At 45.6% G+C, this 24,408-nt stretch overlaps 1 protein-coding gene across 2 annotated transcripts in view; it reads left to right on the top strand.

Moving 5' to 3' along the window:
- The window catches only part of ACP6 (acid phosphatase 6, lysophosphatidic), a 222,194-nt gene extending 198,725 nt beyond the window's left edge, over window positions 1-23,469 (top strand). For both annotated transcript variants that reach the window (XM_069635998.1, XM_069635999.1), the window contains exon 11: window positions 22,324-23,469. In XM_069635998.1, coding sequence (XP_069492099.1) covers window positions 22,324-22,464 — 141 coding nt within the window. In that variant the 3' untranslated portion in view covers window positions 22,465-23,469. The remainder of the gene's footprint in view (window positions 1-22,323) is intronic.
- Window positions 23,470-24,408: the final 939 nt, after the last annotated feature.

Raw genomic sequence — 24,408 nt, 5'->3', positions numbered from 1 at the left:
TGTTCGTCTCTAAAATCAATGCGAAAAGTAACGAGATAAATCGAGGCCAACACACAATGATAAACGACAGTTAGTCTACATGCGTGAGGAATGATATGATATATGATATGGCATTTGTAACGCGCCTATACTCAAGTGTTTCTAGGCGTGACGAGGCAGGTGGGGAACAAGGGCAGACAGACAACGATCCTACTAGGCCAGGTGTCTTTCTGATCGCGCATGGGGAAGGGCTGTACATGGTTAGTTGAATACAAATTGAATAATAGGGCCAGCTGGTGGCAAGTGTGCAAGGTAAATGCCGGGAGAAGGGGCTGAAGGATACAGAGACAGTCCCGTAGTGCAGGTAGGCAGTGCAGGGAAAAGTGGCTGGGCCAAGGACCGAGATCGGTGAGACCAGTGGACCTGCATGCCCATGTGCCCACTACGAACACGTTTTACTTGCTTTTCCTAGCTCTTCATTCATTCATTCATTTATTCATGCATCCATTCATTAATTCTTCATTCCGGTATAAAAGCGTGTAAAGATTTACTTACATTATATTTGAAATTTCCATTGTGTCTCTTCGTAATGCAGTCTGTAAAACGGACCATGCTCTTGACAATGATTTTTCGTATACTGAACTAAAATGAAACTCGGTCTAGTTTCTGAATTTTCTGCCTTATCGTCTCTTACGTTATTGCGCACTCCCTTCAAATGTAGTTCTTTCGGCATGGTCCCTGTCTCAAGGTCAAAAAACAATAGACCCTTATACTTCCAGTGGGCCTCATCTGGGCGCTGTCAGGCATAGGCATCTGTGTGAACTTGAAGTTTAGAATCCGTCTATGTAGTGCGCCTCAATGTGCAAATGGGAACTGGCTTCTCTCCCAAATGCCACGGCCCGCTTGGCTGGCGCGTTCTAAGTGCCCCAATTTTGTCCCCGTTGTCTGCGAGCTTTGCAGCCCAAATTGAGACATTTAATTTTTTGCGGAAGGTCAGGTAAAGTATAAAGTACCACAGGAGTTGAGTTAAAAGTGAGATTTATTGTTTTATTATTTGCAATACGCAAGCCTCCCCTCCGTTAACAGTGCGCAGCATTTACATTTACATGAGATGAGACATGAGAAAAATATATACATACACATGTGAGGTGAATAGAGAGAATTCAAAGATGACACCCAGCTTGTTCGCCGCCCATGATGGTGAAGGTAGGGGTTAGGTTTACAGGTACACTGTACAATAACATGTATTTACAAAAAGACAATCGTATTGCAATTATTTAAACCGGGATTTGTACTTCACAATCAGCTGTGCTTCGGGTGGGCATGGCACAGTCGCAATGTTCGGTGGCAATGGATCACTGCTCTGCACAGAAACGTCCAAAATTCCATATCTGTGCTTCTCTAACACAGCAACAATAAGGCCTTTCACAAAGTCGAACTGCATTTCATCATAGACTGGTTTGATCACCCATTGCTTACTTCGTTTTGAAAACACCTTAGTGTAGCGAGGCATCCTTACTTTACCCCTAGTCCTAGATTGTTCACGTCCGACATTGCTGTTATGGGCCAAGACCGCTAGTAGAGTGCGATGTTTCATGCCCCGAAAGCTAAAATGCAAGCGCTTTGGCCTGTACTTTAGGCACATATTGTGGAACACCTCCAAATCTCCTGTGTGACAGAATTCTGTCAGTCCCCTCAAATCTCTTGATAGTTTTGTCAAACAATCTTCTCAATGGCTTTGTGTGTCGGTGAAGATGGAATCAACCACTTTTTCTTCCGTGCCTCCTCTGGGGACAAAGGGCCATGTTCACGTTGGTGGAAATGTTCATTTGCTGTCCAGCAATGAACGTTGATACAGTGGTGCATCAGTGACCGCCATTTTTCAAGTAGTATTTCCACTGACCCCTCACAAGTTTTTGAGCTCCACCAAAGATGGTTGGTGATAGAATGTGACCACTGCAAAATACTTTCAAAACCTTTTTTTTTTCCCTGCAGCCGAGATTTTCTTATTGATTGATTTAGCAAGATGCCATACATCAAATTGATGTTTAATATGTGGGAACTGCTCTCTCATTGTCTTGGCAATTGAAACGTGGCTATGAGGTCGATGTGCATTCCCCTTGATTGTAGATATTCCACTGATTTTATAAATCCTAGTTTCTCCATGGCCACTGAGGATGTACATTGTGTTACCTGCACGACCACCAAACTCTCAATTTTCTTACTATCCATGTCCTGAAAGTGGTAGGTGCAGTACTTGGCAGAAAATCCAGGGCTGTCGCACTGTCCATCGCCGGCTGGCCTGAATCGTTTGCCTTCGAATGTACTTGCTAGAGACAATTGTTCAATTTTCCAAGCATCACTAATGGCCGGAAACAGATAATCACGTTGGTATATGTAGTACAGCGCTTTAGAAATGAAATGGAGTCCCACAAACTGAAAGAAAGCCTCTAACTTTCTAAAACTGGAGCCACTAAAAAGTGATGCAGCTCCACACAGTAGATTGCCTGCTGGCAGTTTCCCCAGCATCGGTTGTGCAGACCATGAGAACCTATGATTTAATCTACAGGCGGCATTTATTTTGACGTTACTGCCTTTTTATTTGACGAGTCACATTAATCAATGGCTTCCCACATACTTTCCCTCTAATGGAATGCACACATTTCAGCATACTTATAATTTCCATCAAACAACTGTCGAATACAATGTATTTGCTCTCTTTCATTAGACTGTCATCCTGCTTCAACGTTGTTTCGGCCTGTGACGTTGTGGTGATTTCAACACATTGGAAAGTAATATCGCTGATATCAAGTTCTGATGCGTCTATGGATGCTGCGGCTGGTTCATTCTCTGTCATTTCGACATCTATTACTTCAACATTGATGGGAGAACACAACAATGTCGACAGGTTTTTTGGTGGCAAATTTTTGGCGGGTGTAGATTGTGTAAATTGATCTGCAACTACTTCAGAGCTATCTTCAATACATTCAATAACATCTTCTTGTGGTGGTGCGGTCGCACTGTAGCTATGGTCCAATGCAACTTTGCTGTAGTCTCCAAACAGTTAATTCATGTTCTGGCCATTGGACATGAGCATCTCAAACCTGAACACGCCTCGCCTCAATTAATAGTTCCTCCATAGTGTACACAGTCTGGCAAGCCACATCTCTCATTCGCTTCACTGTCTGTGTGTGTATAGTTCTGACACCCACGGGTAACTGGAGGAGAGATTGGAAAAGGGACGTTCAGTTTAAACACAAGATAGAGTGTAGTAGAATTGACTGGAAAAAAACATAAAATAGTCCCCAGCACAAACATTTTTTTAAAGTTATGAACTGTTTGTTACTAACCTTTTTTTGTTTTTTTTTTTGCAACTTTTTTGACTCGACCTTCAACATCTGCACGCTGTAGCTCTGATTCGTTTCCGCATGTCCTCCCTTCCTCTTGTGCTGCAACGACTATATTTTCTGTATCCGCATAGACAGCACGGAATGAGGCTCCATCGTCTCCCTGAAACATACTTTCATTACTATGTATCAAAATATTGTTAGCACAAAACACACATGAGGACGAACACACAGGTACATCTCAATAGCCAAACACGATTTAAACATTGTGTGCAACAATCAAACGACAAATATTCGACCAGTGATGATCTATTTCGATGGAACTGTCAGTATCCATACCTCTGGCTCTGCATGGACTGCCATGAATGGTTGTATTGGAGAGGAGGCATCCGCATCTCCCTGAAACACAGTACTTGCATTAGTATGCTTTTCAATATTGGAAACACAACACACACTTGGGGTCGACGGCACAGGTACATATAAAGAGATAACCACAAATGATGCATTGTCCAAAAGAATCAAGGAAAATCCAAATATGATCACATTCATCGACTTATTTCAACAATTCCTTTACATCTGCATCATCTAAATGAGATGTTGTGATTGTGGTGGAAGCTCCGTCGTCTCCCTGAAACACAGCACTTGCGTTAATAGGGAAGAAAGTATAGCAAATGGAATCATGTTATATGATCACGCATGATGGAGCTGTCATTATCCATACCTCGTGCTGCTGAAGAATATCTATGGATGTTGCAAATGTAGTGCGCACTTCCGAAAGCTGTTGCGCCAATTCGTATACGCATGGTCCCGCTTCCACTTCCCCTGGAATTACTTGAATGTCAGGCTCTGCATCAAGTGCAGGGGTTGACGCTCCATCAACTGCCTGAAACATAGTACTTGCATTAGTGAGGATTACAATAGTGAAAACATAACACACACCTGGGGTCGACAGCACAGGTACATATCAACGGCTAAACACGAATGAAACATTGTGTAGAACAATCAAACGACAAGAATTCAAGCTCTGATGATGACGCTCGATGGAGCTGTCAGTATCCATACCTCCTGCTGTTGAAGAACATCTAGAAATGTTGTAGATGTGGCGGACGCTTCAGCATCTCCCTGAAAGACAGTACTTGCATTAGTATGGATAACACTAATTATAACTGAAAACAAACACCAGTGGACGATAACTAAGGTGTATATCAATTGGAAAGCACTAACCAAACATTCGGTAAAATGATTACACGATAAAATAAAAATATTATTTGACATGCATAAAACAAGTCTGTAGCGGATTAGCCTAGTAAGATTACCTGATACGCGCTAGAAGTGGTTGATGACTGCGACCACGTCAAGGATGTAGAATGTTCTTGCTTCAGATTCAAGGGATAGTCAAGAAGTTGTAAAGGTAAATTAATGATTGATAATGAAATGCCAATATTAAAAATAGCCATGTAAGGCGACAGAATACGTGTAAAATGCTCAATACAGCACAGTTCCCTGTTCCCATATATATACATTGCGTTTGTGGGTTATGAAATCGAAAAAGAATATATTGGTAAATGTCATTATTCAAAAAACTATACACTCATATCAATATCGAAATTATTACAAGGGATAGAACACCTACAATATCAATTAATCCGTTCGGATACCTACACACTACCGCAAGGCCTAAAGCTAAATCCGGACACTTGACTCACCGGTGGCGGAATGTGGACGAATAGAGTGGGAATAGCGTTTTCGAGCAATTTCCGTGTCGTTCGCCGTTTATTCTTCTTTGTTACCCAAGATGTTGTGTACATGTCCAAGGAAAAGTGCCGGCTGCAGATGCGGTATCGATCACCCCTCTTGTCCTGTAAGACTTGTTGGACTCTACTTTCCAGCTCATCCAGTGGATATCCGCAATGTCTGACCCATTCTCGTATTCGATCAACAGTTTTCGGGAATACATGCATTTTAGTGCCTTCAGATTTCGCATGGGTCTTCGAAGGGCAACCGCTAATTGAACAGGCAGGCATTGTTGATAAATCTGAAAAGTAAATCGACATTATTATACAATCTTCAAGAATAAAGATTTGATACAAAAGTAAATTAATCATACAATGATCAATGCAAGGTTTGTTTTGGGCGCAGGAACTATACCAGTTCATCATGTGCGGCTTAGTATTTGCATAAGTTGCAGAAATTTATAAATGATGTGACTAAAAACTGAACATGTGACTCATCCCTTGGATGTTCTGTATTGCACGAGAAGGAAACATGCTTACATTATAGACTGGACCCCCGAAGGGTGCAATTCGATGACAATAGACACAGATGAAAATAAATAGATCTATTGATAGCATAGCAATGGAAACTCAAGTCAATAGCAATGAGACCAATGAACCTAGCACTATTGTGTACTCAACTCGCAAATAGATAGAAATTTAAAAATCTGCGAAATATGACTAGGATACATGGCCTTACCTTGACCAACAAACAGTTGGATTCAGCAAGCAGAGCAGTATGTTGCAGGAGAATAGGTGGGTGGCCACAGGTAGCACACTGATGGGTTTGCTCTAAGCGGTCACAGAAGTTCACGGATAGCACGACGACGAGCAGATTAGCGTAGATCTCAGTGGTTGCCAGGTAACAGGTTCAGGAGTTGACTTGCAAAGCACAAAGATGTTCTCATGAGACATATCAAGTGGTTTATAAAGTATTAGAAACAGGGGTGTGTTTGTGAATGAATGACGTATGTAAGTTGTGGTCTTAGGGGGGGCGGCCTGCTTCAAGGGGAGGCCTGGCTGGAGACACGGGGTCTGAGGAGGCCATGTGACCGATGGCCCCTTGGCGTGGGATACCTTTTGAAGTGTACATGTAGTTTGGCACCTTGGCCTTTCGCGCCCCTGACAGCCCCCCATGCCAGCGCGCATCCACTGGCGCGAACCGCCTTTATATCAGTATATCGTTGCTTATCAATAACAAATGCCACATACCGGAGATTCTTGTGAGCACAGACCCACACTTCAACCGGTGTATTATAGTGGTCAAGACCCTAAGGCCTGTATAATCCAATGGTAATTGTTAGTATAGACATATGTGTGACTTTTATAGAGACATAACCCACTGAAAGACTTTGAACAAGTGTTATTTAGTGCATGCATTATCGAGAATGTTATGTTAGCTTAGATAGATAGAGACCACCCTGCTTCACAGCGACCAGACCTTCACCCATTCGGAGCACAGATGTCTGACGTCCATCCTTGAATGGAGACACACTTGATTCATTTAAAAAATCGAAACAACCGTTGTTAAAATATATGTGGTGTTTTATTTTGTATCTTCATTTTCATGACACAAAAATACAAGACTTTAAAGATTATACAGGTCAGGTTGCAGCACAGCGAGAGAAAATCACCTGTACTGACCGCTGTCACGCGGGAACGTTGCTCTAATGGCACGAACGGCACAGGCGCGTATCACTCTTCGAACGCAGTGTCCAAGCCTCCCGTGGAGGCACCATGTAAAGGAACGATAGGCCACCAGCCTGTACCACCTGTGAAAAGGAATGAAACAAACTGTTTTTAAATGACCAAGATAAGCTTAATAAACGTTTGTTGTCAATGACAATTCTTGTAACTAATGGCATTCTGCACGGACAAATGCTATCTAGACAATGCACACTATTGAACGACTTACATGCGTTACAATGATATGTAGATGTAATTTTGGATATAGTAGAAGACCATGAAATAGGAGTGGCATGACCAGCAGAGTATACTTATTCGTTACTCGGATTACGAGGACGAACAGTTGCGTGAAGTTCGTGCATAAGCACCATCATTATTCTCAACACGGCCCGTATGAGGCAGGCTGCCCTGAAGTCCGACCCGATTGAGCCTTCAAGGATTTTACCTACAAACCTGCTCACTTGATGTCTCTAATGAGATAACTACAATGTCTAGAAGACTACGTGCTCATCTAATCCCTAGGCACTGTTGAAGGATACTTTGGGACTGCAATACTGAGAATTAATGCAGTTTCCTAGGATGCTTTACCGACACTGAGAGACGGTTTGAACTGTATTGACTCCCTTGCATCTGAGACAAGCGAGTTTGGACTCTTACTTCATTTAATTGTCCACTGGGAAACACCACTCAAGACTGCACACTGTCATGATAGCTTCGACTTGTCAAGTGTTACCTTGATACCATCACAAGTTGGGCTGTTGGTGCCCTTTGGCCCCGGCTTACACGCTCCCCTAAAGAAGTTCCTAACACTAACCTGAAGGACTAAAGGAACGAAACGTGTAGGGCAATTACAGATAGTACTGTGAAGTATCTAAAGTACTAGAACGTTACTAAAAGGTGCACTTTAGGTACACGTTGACTCCGGCATCTAAATCGGTCACTACCCAATGATGGTCTCTGATTCTACATACTGTGTGGTTTTTTATTTATCAAAGAGAAGGTTTCAATTACCTGAAGTTGTGTAGATGTTTACATGTACACTTGATGTTATCTTAGTATCTAAGAGAGAGATACAGATCGATTGCGGATTTTGCACATTGTCAGTTGTCTGGTGATTAGTATTTAACACTTTCTGAAGCACTAGTCACTTTTGTTAGTTTTTATGTTAGCTTTTATGTATTTGTTTTTATACAATTACAACTTTTATTAAAAAACGATTCATTTTAACTGATTTATTGAAGTCAGGTTGTATCTTCCATGAACTTCTACTTGCCTATGCTTGAACTATTTTGAAAGTGTGATAACCTCAGAAATATCCAGCAAATTGTGTCTAAACCTATTATAGGCGGGGGAGCCTACTCCCCCTTATTTTCTGATCCCCAAAAAGAACAGAGGATTGAGACCCATCTTGGATTTGAGCGACTTGAACAACTTCCTCAGGAAGGACAAGTTCAAGATGGTGACCCTTTCTCAGATCCTTCAGGCTCTTCAGCTTCAGGACTGGCTGGTTGGACCTTCAGGATGCTTACTTTCATGTGCCAATCCATCTCAAGCACAGAAAGTACCTGAGGTTCGCAATTGGTGGTTCTCATTATCTGTTTCGGGTTCTACCATTTAGGCTGACCTCCGCCCCAAGGGTTTTCACCAAACTGATGGCGGTGGTGGCAGCGAGTATCCGAATAAGGGGGATTCACGTCACCCTTATCTGGACAATTGGCTAATCAGGGCGAGTTCACCTGAACGCGCCCAGGAACATCTGGTCTTGACCTGCCACTTCTTACACAGTCTGGGCTTCTCCCTCAATTGCATGAACTCACAAATGATTCCAAGCCAAAAACTCCAATTCATCGGAGCAATCCTGGACACTTCCTCAGGGAAAGACTTGCCTCCTGAGGAGAGAACTGAGGAGAGAACTCGCCACATTCTTCAGATGGTAATGAAGTTTAAAAATGCCCAACATCTACCGGCATTCGACATTCTAAGGTTGCTAGGCCTTATGGCATCCTGTATTTTTGCATTGGTGCCAGAGGCCAGATTGAGGATGAGATCCATTCAATGGGCCCTCGGGACTCAATGGTCCCAGTTCTCGGGGGAGATGTCAGATCTTCTGCAAGTTTTGACCAAAGGGACTCAAGATCTCCTATGGTGGGCTTGCAAGGAGAATATCCTCAAGGGGAAACCTTTTTGGCAACCATGGCCGGAGATAACAGTAGTGACACTCCTCACTCACGGTGGGGAGCCCACACCAACGATCTGACAATCAGCAGTCGTTGGTCTCCATCGGAGTCCAAACTACACATCAACCTTTTGGAGCTGAGGGCAATCGGACTAGCGCTGAAGGCCTTTCTCCCCTCTGTACAGGGAAAAAATGTTCTGATACTGTTGGACAACAGAGTGGCCATGTACTACCTCAACAAAAGAGGAGGCGTAGGATCACTCCCACTGTGCAGAGAGGCAATGCAGCTCTGCTTCTGTGCAATGCAAGAAGGAATCTCTCTATCAGCAGTTCACCTAGCAGGAGAGCTGAACACAGCGGTGGATGCTCTGAGCAGGCAGAGCACAGTCTCCCACGAATGGGAGCTAGCTCAGGAGTCCTTCAAGAGATCTTTGCCCTTTGGGGAACCCCTCAAGTGGATCTGTTCGCTACCGCAGCCAACCGGAACTGCGAACTGTACTGCTCAAGGGAATTTCCTCCAAGAGGAGCTCTAGGAGACGCGTTCGTGGTGGACTGGATATTTCCACTCCTTTTACGCGTTTTCTCCAGTCCCCGTGATTCCTCGGGTAATCAGGAGGTTGAGAAAGTTCAGGAAATCCATGATCCTGATTGCCCCAGATTGAGCCAGGAGGACGTGGTACCCGGACCTTCTGGACATGTCCATCTGCCCTCCAATAAGTCTTCCACACAGGGAGGATCTTCTCTCGCAAGAGGAAGGTCTGGTTCTCCATCCAGAGGTCAAAACACTCCGCCTTCATGCATGGTTTCTGAGAGGCTAAGATATAAGGATTGGGACCTCCCGGATGACGTAATGGAGATTTTGCTTTCGGCCAGAAGACCAGCAACAAAATCCCTGTATCGGTGTCGTTGGAACAAGTTCAGTAACTGGTGCAGGGATAAGAATGTGGATCCATTTCTTTGTAATACTCCAACAGTACTTTCTTTTGTCTTACATTTAGCCAATTTGGGGCTCTAAATTGGTACTATAAAAGGATATTTGGCAGCGCTTTCCATTTTTTAAGCGCTCATCGGAAGAGGCATCCTATTTTAAAATGCCTTTAATTCTTGAAAGGGCTGACAAAAGTATACCATCCAATCAGGTGCCCATCTGGGATTTAAATCTAGTCTTAACATTTTTCATATGTGCCCCGTTCGAACCTTTACATTCTTGTCCATTAAGACTTCACTCTTAAGACAGTTCTGTTAGTGGCTATAACACCAAGTGAGTTGCAGGCAGTGTCTTGTAAGCCTCCTCACACCATTTTCCATAGGGACAAGGTTATTCTAAAATTCAAACCATTTTTCTTGCCTAAAATAGTGTCCGATTTTCATCTGTCATGAAAAATTGCCTTACCTTCCTTTTTATCCTCACGCGATTAAGGAAGAGGAAAGATTGCATAGACTGGACCCAAAAAAGGCTCTCAGTTTCTACATTTCCAGATTGGCAAATCTTCGACAATGTGACCAACTATTTGTTGGGTATTCTGGGCCCAAATTGGGCCTTGCAGTGTCTAAACAAACTTTATCCAGATGGATAATTCTAGCAATTTCTGAATGCTACAAATTATCTGGGAAAGAGCCTCCAGATGGATTAAGGGCTCATTCAACCAGAGGCATGGCAACCTCCACGGCTCTTCAGAGGGGTGTGCCGGTGCAGGATATTTGTGCTGCGGCCACCTGGTCGTCGATGCACACCTTTGTAAAGCATTACTGCTTGGACTATACTTCCTATAAAAGAGGACTATTTGCAAAAGATGTCCTTCATTCAGTCCATAATTAAAATTTCTAGTACTCCCACCTCCAAAATGACCACTGCTATGGGAGTCTATCATAAAATGAGGAATACGTGGGAGGACACAATCCATTCGAAGAACAAGTTACGTACCAACTGTAACATTCTTTCGATTGGATGCTCCTCCTACTTATTCCTCATCGACCCTCCCAACCTACCCCTCCATACAGTTTACGCCAGTTGCACTCTAACTTCCTTAAGAGCCTGAAGACTTTAAACCTGATCAGCTGATGCGACCATGAACACCGTAAAAACAGAACTGAGGTAACGAGCGCTGCTTGAGCCCTTTATACAGCGGATGACGTTGATGCCCGACGGCGGCCCTCGGGACTTCGACTCCGCGGCCTCGAACACAGCGCCCTCTGGTGAGAATTTTTCCAAAGCAGCAGAGCTGGATACGAATATCATAAGATGAGGAATACATGGGAGGAACATCCAATCGAAAGAACGTTACAGTTGGTAAGTAACTTGTTCTTTTACAGTATGGATTGGCGGAGGCCTATAGCTGTAGGGCCTGCTCCATATGGAATGCCAGGTCATTGGTCCATCTTCATCTGTCCATCTTTCCTCACTTGGGTGCTGCTGGGCTCGTCATCTGCGGTGAGCTGACATAACAATTAGCTACTCTAACACACAATGTTATTCTTCTGCTTGTAACAGTGCACCTGCCTGATGCAGAAATGGGCTTGGGGGGAGGGCAGAGGTCACACTAACTCATACACACTGCACTCGCTCACAGATCAGAAGAAACAATGACAATTCTTTTCAGCTCCACAACAACCCAGTTGGGGGCAGGCTGGCACTGCACAGTCTGGTTTGGCGGGGGTACTTCGCAGACTCATGGGTCATCTATGTTGTCCTGGGGCTTCCAGCACCTCTCACGAGTTCTCCCCCTCACCCACAGATCGGTACACCATCACTCCTAGAAGAGATTCACTCCTTGTGTAGAGTGAGGCGATGGAGGACGTTCCTCCCCTCCGCCCCCCAGCAGGGGCACGGTTTCTACTTTTGAATCTTTGCTATTCAAAAGAAGAAACAGACAGGCCTGCGAGTGGTGTTCGATTTGTCTTCCCTGAATCTTTACCTACCCCTGCAAAAATTCAAGATGGTGACGCAGGAGCTTCCCCTCGCACATACAGACATGCAGTGCCCCAGCCAGCATTTCCAATGAGCTATGCAAGGCTGGCGAAGCAAAACGCCCCCAGCCTTGCATGGCTCAGTGAGCATGTGCAGCTGGGGAACTGAACTAAACTGTCGAAGCTGTCGAAGGAAAACAGTGTTTCCCTTTCACAGTTCAGCCAGCCGAGGAACACTCCCTCATCTGGAAAAAGCAGTTGAGGGAGTGCTCAGTGTTTCACTGGGCTGGCTCCTCATCTCCACCATAATGGTGAGGGGGCCAATGGGTGGACACCCGCTCGTCCGTTATGGAGGATCCGCCAGGCTCGGACTGGCCTATAGAGCAATAGGTCAATGCCAGTGTGGGCCAGTCAAAACTGCATTTTTTTGTTTTTGGCCAATGTGTTCCAGTTTGTTACTTCACTATGCAGCTGGTAGTTTTGACCATTGTTGCTGAATAAATGGTCTTTAAATATCACAATTTGCTTACATTTTAACAAAAATCACCCCTGTGGGTACTATTCAAACAGTTTGTGACCAAAGGAACGAATATCCATTTGCAACTGCGGGCCACTTATTTATTGGTGCCTGAGACAGTTTTATGCTCCACTCCGACCATATGAGCCTCCCCTGCCCATTTCCTCCAATCTAGAAACAAACAAAACCATTTTTATTTGTTTACCTTTCATACTGGGCTCTCGCGCCCCCTCCCTCCACCCCAGTTTGAATACTTCTGGGTTAGGAGAAGTAAACATAGGTGAATAGTCCTCTATGCAGCAGCAACAGATCTGGTATCCTGATTCATCGGTCTGATGACGAAAGGAAGGACTCTGAATGGGATGTCTCAGCAGCAGTCTCAAGAGAAGACCCTTGGTATGGCTTGCTTGGGTCTCCTTGGTCGGTCTGCGGTTTTCGCACCTTTTTCTCAGCTCCAACAAAGGATGGTTCTCGCCCAATTGATCTTCTATTCTGAAGTCCTGCAATCTGGTGAAGGGACTTAGATGGGTGGGATCATGCCTCTGGAGGTGCAACTGGAGCTCACTAATTTATGGACGGATTTGGCCTCTCAAAGACAAATGGGTCTGTGATCTCCTGGTATTCGCGGTCTGCAGCTCTGGAAAGGCACTGCATCTCGGGAGATGGCTCAATTTGTAGTTTGTTTCAGGGCTGTTTGGTACCACCAGCCAAAGGGAAGGAGTCCTCTTCTTTGGAGCTCCTGTGTTCGTCAGAAAACTGGGTCAGGACAGCAGTGGTCGCTTCACTGTGATTGGACGGATCTGCATATTTCTCTGGTCGTCTTCAGCTTTGGTTCTTCTGTGCCAGTGGTTGAATCGCCTTTCACCTCAGGAACTTCACCTTTGTGTTCAGTTTTCCCACACACTCCTCTGCAAACACTCAGCATTTTACAGAAAGGTGCAGGTGGCTGTCCAATCGGGACAGCCAGCCCCCTAGTGGGAAGTGGTTCCATTCAGGCAAAGGGCAGGGGAGTGAAAAACTCCTCCCCCCTACTTCCTGCCTTTGCAGACACACCAAACCCTAGGCGGTGACACCCGAGGGTGCCTGCCAAAGGCAAATCACACGCACCGTCTCCCTCCCAGAATATTAGAAGGTCTGACAAAGAACAATCTCACAGAAAATGGCGAAAAAAGGAGGCACTATGTTAAAGGTGACCCCATTGTGCACAACCGAAAACTGAATAGTTTTTGGTTCAAAATAGCACAATAGTTGACACGTCCATTGTCACCAGCCAAAACTATAGGGTTGTCATTGTGACTAAAATGTCACCTGAGCAGAGAGAAGGGGGGATACTAGGTGTCACCTTAGCACTCCACATGAGGTGGTGTATGCTAATCTTTCATAATATCAAGTTTTAGGGAGGATACACAGTATCCTTCTTTCTGATGTTTGTTAATCTGCTTAGAATCACATGCTGTGCATAGGTCCGACATCTAGTGGTCACTGCTGAGTATTGCATTTTGTTTTTCGTAGTCGAAAAGGGGACGTCGACAAGGCGTGTCTGTAACACTATCCCTATAGTGACGTGCGTTGTACCCACAATCCCTCACGCGTCGAGGTCCCTCAGATTGTTTTTTTCCGCCCAGCTTATGGTCTCCTTACGCGGAGCTCCTAGAGAGACATTGCTAAACTATTACTACGGACCTCGGTCCTTAATATATACTTATTGTTAAAAGATCCCTCCCCTCGACGTTAGCTGTGAAGCTGTTTCTCCGCCGAGCAAGTTTTCGACGGAGGGGAAGAGACAGAGGAGATCCTTCGGCGCTGCCGAACACGTGGCCAGGCCTCGCCGGCCAACATACAGTAGGGAGAGTGGGGGTTTCGAACTTTTACCTTCTCGTCGAGAATGTCTTTCTTTCTCCCCTATCTTTCCCTTGGGGTTGTTATCACCAGTTTTTATTGCCTCAGCTATGGAGAGGACACCTTTTAAGTTTTGCCCACGCTGTAGGGGCAAATACACTTGGAAGGACAAACACAAGCTCTGTAATCGTTGCTTGCCCCTCGATCATAAAGAGGACAGCTGCGCGGCCTGTAAGCTCTTGAAACCAAGAACTCTTAAAGAACGGAAAGTTAAGAGGTGGGCGGACTACGCTATGGCGAAGTCAGTTTCCTCACCCGCCGCCGCTGTTACAGAAAGTGACGAGGAGGGTGATAACTCGACGTCCGTTACGGAAGTCATTAACCCCCAGAAGGAGCGCTCGCGCTCCTCGACGTCCGTCCCCGGCCCCGACGGGCTCGATTCACGCGCTGCTTATTGGGATGAACACCCCGGCGACAAGGACGCACACAGACCCCATAGGCCTAAGCACACAACCCACGGCTCTTCTTCGTCCAGGACGAAGGATCCACCAGCGCCGAAGGGGACGCAGGGCACTCCGGCGTCGACCGCAGACCACAAGGGTCTCAAGCCCCACCCGCAAACGCAGCCGCGACCAGCGATTGGGCTTTCTTCTAACACGGGCGCTACCTCAAAAACATCCGACGTAACGCTCCATAGAGCGGCCGTCAAAAAACAACGCGCAACGCAGGCAACGCCGACTCCAGAACCCTCGACTGACGAACTCGTCGTCGAGAGTCTGGCGAGAATTGTTTCCGAGGACAAACGTAAGCGGACGACGAAACAGACGTCGAATACCGCACCCAAGGAAATAGAAACGCCGAAAAAGCACAAGAGTAGCCAGGAACTGCCCCATCCATCTAAAGGCACTTCTGAACTACCGGAGGGCTTTTCTGAGGGCGATGGAAACCTTTCGTCGACGTTGTGGGAGCGTTCGAAGCGTTTTGAAGGTGAAAACACTGATTTCCCCCCTCTAGACTATTCAGGGGTTCCCCATGAGACCATGGAAAGACTCCATTCTTGTATGGAAAAGATGGAGAGGTTTTTGGATAGCCAAAACCCACCCACACCCAAAAGACCAAGAGAATGGACCCAGGATGACCCTAGGGTCAAGATTCCTAGGCTGTTTCCCCCTTCTACAGATGCATATGACCTCACTGAAGAGGAGCAATACCCCCAGGAAGATGAGGAGTGCTTAGGTGGAGAGGAAGAACTTGAGGAGGAGAGGTTTGAGGAAGACCCTTACACTAGCGCAGGAGCTTTTGAAGAAGATACAGCTACCTCACAGCCCTGGCACTCCCCATCAGTGCAGCCTTGGCAATCCCCATCAGTGCACTCAGACCCTGATGTCTTTCACCCTTCTCCTCCCAAGGACTCACCTATAGGGAACACCTCCCCCATAGATGACCAGCCTTCACTTAATGCACTATTGCACAAGGCAGCAGCGCATTTTCAAATAGACACAGGGGAGACTCTTCCGGACATCGACTTTGTAGAAAAAGTTATTAAAGAAAAAGCCCCGGTCAGTCAGACCATTCCGCTCCTGGCTTCTATAAAGAGAAGAATAACTCCTTCCCTTTCCAATCCGGCCTTAGTCAGAGGGGTCAACCCTCGGATAGAAAAGCTCTTCAGCCCCTCGTCTTCTGACCCTTTGTACATCAGGGGACATTCTATTCCGGACTCTCTGGTAGTGACTAACACAAGAAAGAGAGCGGGGGTACCACTATCTACTAGTGAGGCACCACCTGACAAAGAGGGCAAGAAGCTCTATGCACTTGGGAAGAGAATCACGACCTCCGCCGCCTTCTCAACCAGGATCGCGAATAACAATTCCCTATTAGCTAGCTACGCAGATGCACAGTGGAGTAAGCTGCGCAGCGAAGCAGAGGACGCACCAGAACCCCTGCGTTCACGCCTGTTGGCTACTATATCAGAGGGAACTCTCGTAAACCAGGGCATCGTAAAGAACTCCTTAGATGCCGCAGAGACAGCTGGCCGCTCCCTGGTTCAGGGAATACTTCTCAAACGCCATGTCTGGCTGCGCAATTCGGGATTTAAGCCAGAAACCCAGGCTTCCCTAATAAATAAGCCCATAGAGCAGACACATCTGTTTGGGAAAGCAGTTGATGAGGCCCTAGAACATGCGAAGAAGGAGTTTGATACCATCAAGACTCTTGACCAAATTTCGAGGCCACCTAACAGACGCAGCTATGGCAATAGACGCTCCTTCCGTGGCCAACGCCAGCAGCAAAGCCAACAACAATTTTACTCTGACTGAACTGGGTGCTTTGGTTAGAGGGCCAGTTGGTAGCAAAGAGGCCAACGTCGTGGCAAAGGAAGAGGGCGCGGCTCCAGTCCAAAAGGCCCCACGCCCAATACCAACAAATGACCCAAAGGTTCGGGTCCCCTCCCATGCATCACCGGTCGGGGGCCGGCTAACATCGTTCCTTTCAGCATGGGAGGGAATAACGTCAGACCGCTGGGTATTATCCACCATAGCCCACGGATACTGCATCGAATTCAACGGTTCCCCGAAATACAGACCCCCACGGAACCAACGCATGACACCGGAACACCTCACTATTCTTCTTCGAGAAGTAGAAGAGCTACTGAAAAAAGAAGCTATAGAGGCTGTCCCCCTATCTCAGGTAACAGAAGGTATTTATTCAGTGTACTTCCTTGTACCCAAAAAGGACCTAACCATGCGCCCTGTATTAGATCTGCGCCCAGCGAACAACTTTGTCAAACCCCAAAAGTTTCGTATGGTGACCTTGCAGGAAGTAATCCCACTTATCACAGGGGGATTACATGACAACACTAGACATGAAAGATGCATACTTTCATATTTTAATGTTGCCAGCGCACAGAAAATACCTCAGATTCAAGATAGAGAACAAACACTACCTGTTCAGAGTACTACCCTTCGGGATAGCATCTGCACCAAGGGTATTTAGGAAAGTAGTGGCAGCGGCCCGCCTGCGCAGATTATCCATCCCGGTTTACCCGTACCTCGACGACTGGCTCATAACAGGGGATTCTTACGAAACATGCTTCTCCAATACCCAAAGGACCGTAGACCTTTTGTCCCAACTGGGCTTCTCCATCAACGAAAAGAAGTCCAGCTTAGACCCCAGCCAAATCAAACAATTCCTAGGGGCTCTAATTCGAACAAGGGACGGCCTCGTCTTCCCCTCCAACGAGAGGGTCCAAAACATGCTGTTTCAGATCCCCCAATATGTGGCAGGTCGACAGGTGACGGTACGCAAAGCAATGCGCTTGCTAGGGATGATGGCGTCATGTATTTATTTGGTACCTCACGCGCGCCTGCGCATGCGCCCAATGCAAGAGTGGCTCTACAGGCAGTGGTGTCAGGCCAGCGGACAATGGGACGATCTAGTGGTGGTCTCGCAGGCCTTGGTTCTCTCGCTACGGTGGTGGACAAAGGAAAACCTGTTATTAGGGAAAACATTTGCCACACCCGCAGTGGAAGCCACTCTAACCACAGACGCATCCCTTACAGGATGGGGGGCTCACCTATCCCATCAGACTGCTCACGGAGTGTGGACTCCGAGCTTAGCATCCAAGCATATAAACCTGCTGGAACTATTAGCAGTGTTCAAAGCACTGAAAGCCTTTCAGGAACACTTACAAGGAAAGACAGTGATGGTCCTCACAGACAGCACCACAGCCATGCACTATCTCAACAAGCAAGGGGGCACTCACTCTCCAGGACTGTCCAAGCTGTCCCAGAATATATGGAAGTGGGCTCTCAAACACAACATGTTCCTACTATCACAACATGTACCAGGGGAACTCAATCTGCTAGCAGACAAACTCAGCAGAGACTTCCCCCTACCCAAAGAGTACGAATGGCAATTGCACGAAAACATCGTCTTAGACGTCTTCACGCAATGGGGTTTCCCGGAAATAGACCTGTTCGCAACCCTGGAGAACTCACAATGCCAAAGTTACGCCTCCAGGTACCCCCAGAACCAGTCCAAGGGGAACGGTCTGTTGATTCAATGGTCAGGGAAATTTGTTTACGCCTTTCCCCCGACTCCCCTCCTCAACAAAGTGGTGCACAAGATGCACCAAGAGCAGGTTACCATGATACTAGTAGCCCCAATGTGGGCCCGGCAGCCATGGTTCGCTCACTTGATGGAGATGTCCCTATCTCCCCCAATGAAACTTCCCTGCCCGTACAACATGCTGTCACAAGACAAGGGCAGGACACTGCATCCATGCCCTCAGACCATGAACTTAGCAGCCTGGCTCCTGAGATCATAGAATTTGGACATTTACATCTCCCTCAGAGATGTATGGACATCCTCAGGGAAGCCAAAAAACCTAATACTCGCCACTGCTATTCTAGCAAGTGGAAAAGATTTGTCATCTGGTGTAGAAGTAAGAACATCAACCCAGTTGACTGCTCTGCCACTAACATTATTCTGTACTTGACCCATTTACTGGATTCAGGTCTAGTGTTTAATTCCATTAAAGTCCACCTAGCGGCACTTTCTGCATACACCACTTCCCAACTTAAAGTGTCGTGGTGGAAGATACCAGTTATCAAGGCCTTCATGGAAGGGGTAAAGAGAATACACCCCCCGATAGCTAACCCAGCTCCCGGATGGGACTTAAACGTGGTACTTTCGAAACTCATGGGCACTCCTTTCGAACCCATGCACAAGGCAACTCTTAAATACCTCACGCTTAAGACTGCTTTCCTTATAGCTATCACCTCCATTAGAAGAGTAAGTGAACTACAGGCTCTTTCTGTACTAGACCCCTTCGTATCAGTTCACAAGGACAAGGTGGTTCTTCGCACACACCCAAGGTTTGCACCAAAATTCATCTCGAAATTTCATGTAAATCAATCTATAGAACTACCAACGTTCTTTCAAAACCCTTCCAGCTTGGGGGAAAGAAGTCTGCATACACTAGATGTACGCAGAGCTGTCATGTTCTACATGGAAAGAACCAGATCACTGAGAAAGACTAATCCGTTCTTTGTCTCGGTGGCAGCAGGAAGAGAAGGAGATGCAGTCTCTAAATCCACTATATCTAGATGGATTGTACAATGCATCACTCTCTGTTACACTCTTGCTAAGAGAGAACTCCCCTTCAAGCCAAGAGCACATTCCACTCGAGGCACTGGGGCTTCCATAGCATTCATTGCAAATGTTCCCCTTGAGTCCATCTGCAAAGCGGCTACCTCGAGTTCTGTGCACACCTTTACAAAACACTACTGTCTAGATGCACACTCTAGATCTGACTCCCAGGTGGGACAGGCAGTATTAAGACATCTTTTCTCTACTGTTCCTTCTCATAACCCACCGCCAACTCCGGGTACTGCTCGCTAGTCTATGCACAGCATGTGATTCTAAGCAGATTAACAAACATCAGAAGACAATGCATTACTTACCGTAAAAGCATTTCTGATGGTTGTATCTGCTTAGATTCACATGCGCCCGCCCTTCCTCCCCGCTCGGATGGAAGGAACATAGACATCCTCTACTATATTTCTCTCTTTTCTGTACTCACTCACGTCTAGAAGGCTCCCTCAGGGCAGAAAAATACAAACAGAGGGACCTCGACGCGTGAGGGATTGTGGGTACAACGCACGTCACTATAGGGATAGTGTTACAGACACGCCTTGTCGACGTCCCCTTTTCGACTACGAAAAACAAAATGCAATACTCCGCAGTGACCACTGGATGTCGGACCTATGCACAGCATGTGAATCTAAGCAGATACAACCATCAGAAATGCTTTTACGGTAAGTAATGCATTGTCATCCTTTTATTTTACTGGATATTTGTAAGGCGCCTATACAGGTGCAACAAGACAAGATGGGGGAGGGCATGGCGGGGGGGTGATGAGGTGGGCATTGGAAATGGGATATAATATGAATAGAACAAGAGAGGACGGTTATATTGGCCTTGTGACAATCCTACCGTGAAAGTGCATGACAAGGTGATGAGTGCAAGGAGATCGGGGGGTGGGGGGGTTGAGGGAGAAGTTCACAGAAGTTAAGGATAAGGAAAGAATCTCAATGGAGAACCCAAAGGGTTCCCAGCAACACTGCACATAGGGTGCAGTGTGCTGCAGAAGATGCCTTTAAAGAAATATGGAGGAAAGCAAACTCTGTAGTAAAACGGAGAACAGAGTTTCAAAAGTCAGAGCAAATGAGAATGAATGAGGGGGGCGGGGGGAGGCTCCCCTCATTCAGGATGGAAAGAAAAAGGTCCAGAAGTCCAGCAAAAAGTGCTTGCGGTCTCATTAGGAGAGGGTATTAACCATGAAACTGATAAATCTCCCTAACAGTATTCATAACTAGCTATTACTCCCAAAGACTAGCTTAATGCCATTCTTAATGTGTTTATAGGTTTGACTCACCTTCACTGCGTATTGTAATCTAAATAAGGTTGTACTCTGGTTTTTATACCATAAGTATCAAGTTGTTTTTTATAATTGTGTTTATATGATAGTACTTAACTTTCCCAAGATTTATCTTGGCCTACATGTATTCATAATCATTTTTACAATGGATAGTGTTTTGGTGTTTCTTTGGACCATATGTATGCTACAATTTGTGTACCTTCCTACAGCCTTCTTGCCCGCCTTGGATGAGTCTGGTTGCTCTGTCTGAGCTCCCAATTGACCTCAGGTGGTACAGCCTTCTACTAAGAGTGGAGATTTCTACGGCCTCAGATATGGTTTTATGAAGCCCTTTGTAAGACTTTAGAATAACAGTCCGAACAGGGACAAGGAGGCTTGAGCGGTGTGCAGAAGGCTGCAGGTATAGTGGGTTCACCACAGGAGTGTTGGAAGGCAAGGAAAAGCTAGAGACAAGGTGCCCTTGATATACCAAGGCACAAAGGAAGATCAGGGGTACAGCACCAGGAGGGCAGCCATCCCATCTCCCCAACTGTTTTCAGATACATTTAGAAACAAATCTCAAGAATGGCTGTTGGTCCCTCTATGTATGCCCAGCATAGGTGCAGGAAGTTGGCCCTACCCATCAATCCGAAACCATGCATCTTCCAAATAGTCCTGTGGCTATCCTTTCAAGTTTGGCCAACTTAACTATTTCAGGCTTACTCCCACACGTGCAGTTGAAGGTGTTGCACAGAAGGGTGCCTTGCCGGGCTTGGTAAATGGCTTACATGGATGGAACCAGCGTTTTGGCCAGTATCTAGTCTTTCACCAAACGTTTTCAATGAGGATTTTGTTTTACACACTTTTTTTAAAAACTTTATTTTTATTTTGTGGCGCAAAAAGTAAATGGTTGGTTTGGGTGAGGCAATGTTGGATGGTGCGAGGTAAATAGGCTGGTGGCAGAGAGGATGAGGGCATCTACCCTCTCACATGCATTTTGCAGGGACAACATGGTAAAACTGTCCACAAAAAAAAACCTTCAGGTGAAACACCCAACTGGTTAAAACACATGGTATTATTTTGGCCATACCTCCCTATTCAAACAGATATGAACAACAGTACAAAATGGGCAGAGTGTAGGATTTTTTTTTTTTAAATGCCATGGTAGTCTAATGGCCACCATATAGGAGAATTTGGCTAACAATGTGAGAAAAAGTTACAGGGTGGTGTAGCTAAAAAGAAAACAAACTTGTAGCGATCAACAGCCTACTCCTCAATACACTTCCTTGTTGAGAAAAATCACCTTGGGATAACATGATGTCCATCTAGCAATATGGGCTAAGGGCTGCACACCGGGGGTACCTTGCAGCTGCAGACGAGATGACAGAAGTCCCTCTCACAGCAAAAGGAAAGTCTAGGAAAACAAACAAAACGTTTTGGGTAGGGCTCCTCACTAACAAAAAGGAATGTCTGGAAAGAAAATGTGTTGAGCTAACAATGTGATTGACTGGTGTTGGTACGAATATTATAATATGATTGCAGTTGTTTTGTTTTTTGGCTTTTTTGCATTTTTTGATAATATCCAAATTGCTTTTTACGAGAATTTTAAACTATATGACCAGTGTCTAGAGTCACTGATAATTGATATGTACTCAAGTTATGCTGCTCCTTTACCTTTTTAGGAGCAGGTGGTGAGAGGATGCAGAAGTGGCCTTTGCCCACTGGAAGACTTTATGAAGGCCATCTCTGGATATGTCTTAACTGCGGACGAATACCAAACAATTTGCTCCAAGCCGATAAAAGGAGAAGAACAGAAACATTGACCTCAGACTGCCTGGCTTTCTTTTAATATAAAATAATATTTTTGCTGTATTTTCCCAGGAGTTTTATCTCTTGTATTGTTAGAAAATCAGGAGCGTGGGGACTTATCCCAGGCTGACGAATGTTCATGTAGATCATAGATTACGCAAGAGTACCAAAGATGTATACAGTACTAGAATAAAACTTTATGAACTGGCTTTGGGCAATAGCCAAATGGCCAAACTAATGCAGTTAAGCACAATACGTTTTTTCTGTCGCTGTCATTGAGATCTTCACAACCATTAGTCTTATTTTTAGGAATTGAATGGCTGTATTGAAGTCCGCCCTCCTGGCCCCCCCTCCTCCCCCTCCCACGCCCGCCCAATTCTAATGGAATATGGTGAAGTGTTGGCTATAACCAAGACATTGCCTCAGGTATTTTGATCACATTAATGTGGGTGGTGGGTGTCAGTCGTGATTGCATTTCCCCTTGTACACACTGGTAGTGAAACCAAAGCCCTAGGAGTCGGATACTTCCAAGGTTGCTGAGGTTGTTTCATCGTGAAGGTGTGTGTGGCCATGCAGGTAGGTTGACTGTTGCTTTTGGGGTTTGACCGTTTTGCCCATGAATAGCCGTCTCAAAGAGACTAGCTCGTTACAAGGGGTGGCATCCACTTATGAAGGCACAAAAGAAATAACCCTAGTAATTCAGAAGGGCCAACTTGAGCACTGCCGTCACATTCTTTTTAAATTTTTTTAAAACATTTTTTAAGAACTTGCTCGGTGAGGCATTAGCTCATTAACAAAACCTTACAGGACACTGTGGGCATACTTCTGGAAATTGCCTGTAGCGATGATTCCCATGGATGTGTTTCTGTGCTGGTATAGGTAGGACTTGACTGTTTATGATTGTATGGTTATCAGTATGTAGTAACGCTCTTATAGTAATTGTATTTTATTGTACATTGGGGCGATGGCCCCTTAAGTGGGATAGGCAGATACTTTAAATAAAAAGTGACATGACTGCATCCACAGTAGCAAGAATCTTAAAATGCTGTCTTCAGTGTTCACCTTCAGTGATGTGGATTCTCTGATTTTATGGGACTAAGGTCGTCCTCTTAGTTTTGAAACCAGGCACAATAGTTTAAGAGATTAAACATTTGTCAGTGATTGCGCATTTCTATACACTGTAAAATAAACTTGTATCTATTGCTTCATGTGGGCTCATTAGGGGTATATTGTAAATAAGTAAATTCCTGTTCCATTCCTTTCTAAATTTGAGATGTCATTCTACAGTTTGGTTGATCGTGGGAATCTGCTCGTGACCAAAACAGAGAAGTGCTTGACATAAAGGGGAGAGCATGAAAAGCTATTTGTAGCAGAATGAAGCAATCGGTGTGGGGTAGCAGAATCACCAGTACCAACTGTTAGCATAGATTTTTCATTGTATGCCTGCCAAATCACCTTCACCTGTGAGATCCCCGGCACTTTTTGCTGGACTTGTGGATTTTGTTTGTCTCTTCCTGAGTGAGAGAACCTTTTTCCCCACTCACCCTTTTTTTTACTCTCACTATGGGAGTCATTTATGTGTCCCTCTATACTCCGTAGAGTTGTTCGAGGGGATTGGGTCCTCCGATGTAATCCATATCTATGACAGGTAATCACCACTGCAGTGCTGCTTCTGAAAATTTTCTGCACCTGTGTCTTGCTTTGATGACGTTGATACGCTGTCCTCGAGGGCCTCCGGCGAGCCAACGGATGTTATAAGTAGGACGCACGATGCCCGTAGCCTCAGTTCCGTTTTTTTCCGTGAACGTTTTCGCTTCGGAGATCTCGGCGCGCTTTGGTTCTTCTGAGTTGTTTCTCTAGCGGTTCTTCGAACTTGGTTTGTGAAGATTGTATCATGTCTTCCTCCTCTTCCATCCCGCGACCGGGTTTCAAGAAGTGTCGGGACTGCGGTTCCAAGA

This window comes from Ambystoma mexicanum, chromosome 7p (assembly GCF_040938575.1).
Source record: "Ambystoma mexicanum isolate Mex_15411 chromosome 7p, UKY_AmexF1_1, whole genome shotgun sequence".
Classification (NCBI taxonomy): Eukaryota; Metazoa; Chordata; class Amphibia; order Caudata; family Ambystomatidae; genus Ambystoma; species Ambystoma mexicanum.
Note: the sequence above shows the minus strand (reverse complement) of the source record. Positions and strands in the feature narration are given on the sequence as shown.